General features: G+C 31.0%; 1 protein-coding gene across 1 annotated transcript; it reads right to left on the minus strand.

The window, feature by feature from the left end:
* Positions 1-2,801: 2,801 nt before the first annotated feature.
* LOC25493021 (extensin) lies at positions 2,802-3,191 on the minus strand. Its single transcript, XM_013601394.2, has one exon. The coding sequence runs from the start codon at positions 3,189-3,191 to the stop codon at positions 2,802-2,804; it is 390 nt and encodes a 129-aa protein (XP_013456848.2).
* Between the last annotated feature and the right edge of the window lie 460 nt (positions 3,192-3,651).

Raw genomic sequence — 3,651 nt, forward strand, 5'->3', positions numbered from 1 at the left:
GTGGCAAGGAGCTCAGGACAAACTCGTGGAATATCGGATTCGATTTTCAGGGGGAACAACGTTTGTCCAATGTGCATGTCGATTCGCATGAGGCAGATTAGTCGTCCACCTTTGGTGAGTTGGAAACCAGTGCGAAAGCAAAAACAAAAAGGTGATTTAAAACTACATGAAAAAGACATCAACATTACAATTGACGGAATTCAACAAAATTATTGATGATTTGGTAAACATTGAAGTAAACTTTGATGATGATGATGATGATGATGATGATAACCAATGAAGGTTTTCACTTATTGTGAATATTTTGAGCACTTAAATACAATTTTTATGGTTAACAAGGAAACTATCGCCTTGGATGAGGTCCAATTGAACCTCGTGACTGAGGATTTTTACTCTCATTGTTGTTTGGTTATGATTGTGGTTTTTTTATAGACATAGGTTGTAAAATTTGATATAGGTTAATAAAATGTTAACTTATATCTTTAAGACACAAGTTAATAAATTAAAATAAAAATAGTTTATTAGAATATGTGCATTACATTTAATATTTAACTTTTAAATAAATTTAATACACAAAATTTTAAAAAATATTTATTCTTTTAAATTTTTTAAGAGGTTAACCCAACTTAAATTTTACATAGACTGCTTAGTTGTTATTATTGTCTTGCGAAACATCACCAATGGGTCCCCACTTATGCATGCATGGTTGGTGTAACTGAGGTTAATGCTTATAAGACTTTCAAGCCGGTGACAACAGACATTTCACATACATGAATTGAAACCTGACATAAGAAAGATTATTCTTAACGTACACTCACACAATCATACATGTCTTGTCTAATTGTAAAACTTTGGCTTTGCTATTCTGTTTGCTATAATAATAATAATGTTTCTATTACTATCCATAATTTACAATGGGTACGTTTGATTTGCTAAAAAATAAAGGATATGACAGAACAATTTTAGTTGTCCAGTGTTTGATTTGTAAAACTGTTTCAGGTACAGGACAAACTGGAGGCAAGGGACAGGACAAAAACTCATATTTTTGTCCCTCACCAAACCACAACACAACTTTTTGTCCCACGCACAAGTTGTCTAAAATACCAAAATAACATTTTGTCCCCCAAAAATCGTATAAAACATAAAATTACTCAATGCCATAAAATATTTGTCCTTTGTTGTTCTGTCTTGTGTTGTACTGTTCTATCTTATACTGTTCTGTCAAGTACTTACCGTTTTGCAAACCAAGCACACCCTGTGTACAAATAAGGCAAGGCAACGCCTAATTAAGCAGTATATATAAATTAGGGTTAAATATGTTTTTGATCCCTATAAAATAGGGACCTTTCAAGTTTAATCCATACTTAATTTTAATAGATTTTTTAGTCCCTACAAAAAAGAATTACTTCTAATTTTAGTCCCTATTACAACAAAGTTTGTTTAATTATCCTTAAACTCTTAAATTTTTGAACGATTTTTTTGAGACAAGTTTAGAATACTATGAAAAGTTCATTTACTAAAATTTAGAATTTTTTAACATGAAACGAATTAAATATGAATTTTTTAAAACGGCAAACGTTAAAGATAAAATTAACAAAATCTGGACGTAGAAATCAAATTTTGAGACAATTTTTTGCATAGGAGCTTTTAGTAATGTTCTTAACACGTCTGTAAAAAATTGTTCAAAAACTCAAGAGTTTAAACATAAATTAAACAAATTTAAATTGAGGAGGGAATAATACTGAGTGCATAATTTTTTTTAGGAACTAAAAAAACCATTAAAATTAAATAAGGACTAAATTTAAAAAACTCCTATTTTATAGGGACCAAAAACATATTTAACCTTGTAAATTATTCACGAATAAGACGTGGTCCCTTCGAAAAACAATTTAGAATTGACACGGCATCATAAAACAGGTGATGGGTGAAAACAGGTGAACAATTTATCATTTGCAACAGTTCAACATTATTCATTTTTGAAGGTGTTGAAAGTATAGCAATTACAGCTATTAACACCGACCTTTGTTTTTGATTTTCTTGTTTTGATCGACCAACAATTGATTATTAGGTGATGAGTCAAAAACAAGGGACTCCAATATCATTTCTGTGTTTGAAAAATACACACAACTATAAAATTGTATTTGTCAATTAAAAATTTAACAGGTCACATGTAAAAGCTACGTAAACGTGTGTAATAAGTTATTTATTCATTCTTTTGTCAAAAAATAATAGTTATTTTATCATTCATTCATACTTAAAAAAAGACTTATTTATTCATTAGCAATGGTACCAAAAAAAGATTATTAATTGAGTTAAGAAAACAGGGGTCCACGAAAAATTCATTTTTAAAAGAAAATTTCTACTTTTTCAATTATTAAAATCTATCTATATAAATTATTTTGTCAAAAAAAAAATCTATATAAATTATTAACATTTCACCAATCCATAAATTCACCCGTTTAATTTTGTTTTTGCACATTTGGAGAAATTAGGTGGAAATTTAATATTTTTGCGCATAGAAAAATATAAAAAAAGTTCTCCGGGAACATATATATTAAAAAAAAAAACACAAAGCATCCATGGCCAATTTATAGAAAGTTACATAACAATTTAATTTAAAATTGTTAATATAGAACAAATTGTGATTACATAATATGGAACAGAAACAGAACTTACGTGTCAAATAATAACCGAATACACAATTCTCATGTTACCTTATGTAAAACATTGACACTCTTAATAATTATAACTATATAAACCGTAAAATACTTCTTCCACCGTGTCTTTGGAATGCATGGTCGCTAAAAAGAAATTATTCCCAAAAGAGCAACCGCAAATGGCAACAATAAGACCGTGAAGCTCCGGTGGTGGCGATGAATTGCTCCGCTGAAATTCTCATCGACTGGATACAAGTTCCCCGGTGGTCCGGTTATGTATATGTAGGATGGTGATGGTGGTGGGGGACAATATACTTGTGAAGGTGGTTTCTTTGGTGATGGAGGTGGTGGTGACGGTGGCGGGTTCGCCGGTGGTGGAGGTGGCGGAGAGGAATCACCACATGGTGTGCACTTTTCAACGGTACCATTTGTTGTAGACACTACGGCCTCTTCAAGTTTTCTTGATTCATTTTCAACACCATTGACTATTGAAGTAGTGATGTAAAAAAACACAAGGATCAAATTTAGGATCATTGGTACCTTAATTTGATGTCTTTTGATTAACATGGTGTTGCTTGGTTCAATGGAAATGATGAAAGATTGCTTGTGTTTGTGTGAGAATAAAATGAATGGAGTGAGAAAAAAGGGTGAGAGAGATGAAGGTTTGTTACGTTTGGTGCATGGAAACTAATAAAAAAATTGAAAGATGTAAAGATTTGGTGTAATGACCTTTTTGGTTATGATGATATAATTTTTCTAGAAGAGGGAAATTGGAATTGATTTTTTGAGTATTTATGAATTCTTTTAGCTTCTTGGTGTTTAAGTAACTTGTGAAAGAAGGGAAACTCAATTGTCAATAGCATGTGGCTTGTGTATAGTGTGGGTTCCACATGCATATACATGTTACATGTATAGTCGTTAATCCAAAATAATTCAAATTGATTAGGCCACTTTGGACGGTTGATGTTTTTGGCACAATATTTGGAGTTTAATC

The sequence above is a fragment of the Medicago truncatula genome, chromosome 4, assembly GCF_003473485.1.
Source record: "Medicago truncatula cultivar Jemalong A17 chromosome 4, MtrunA17r5.0-ANR, whole genome shotgun sequence".
NCBI classification, from domain to species: Eukaryota; Viridiplantae; Streptophyta; class Magnoliopsida; order Fabales; family Fabaceae; genus Medicago; species Medicago truncatula.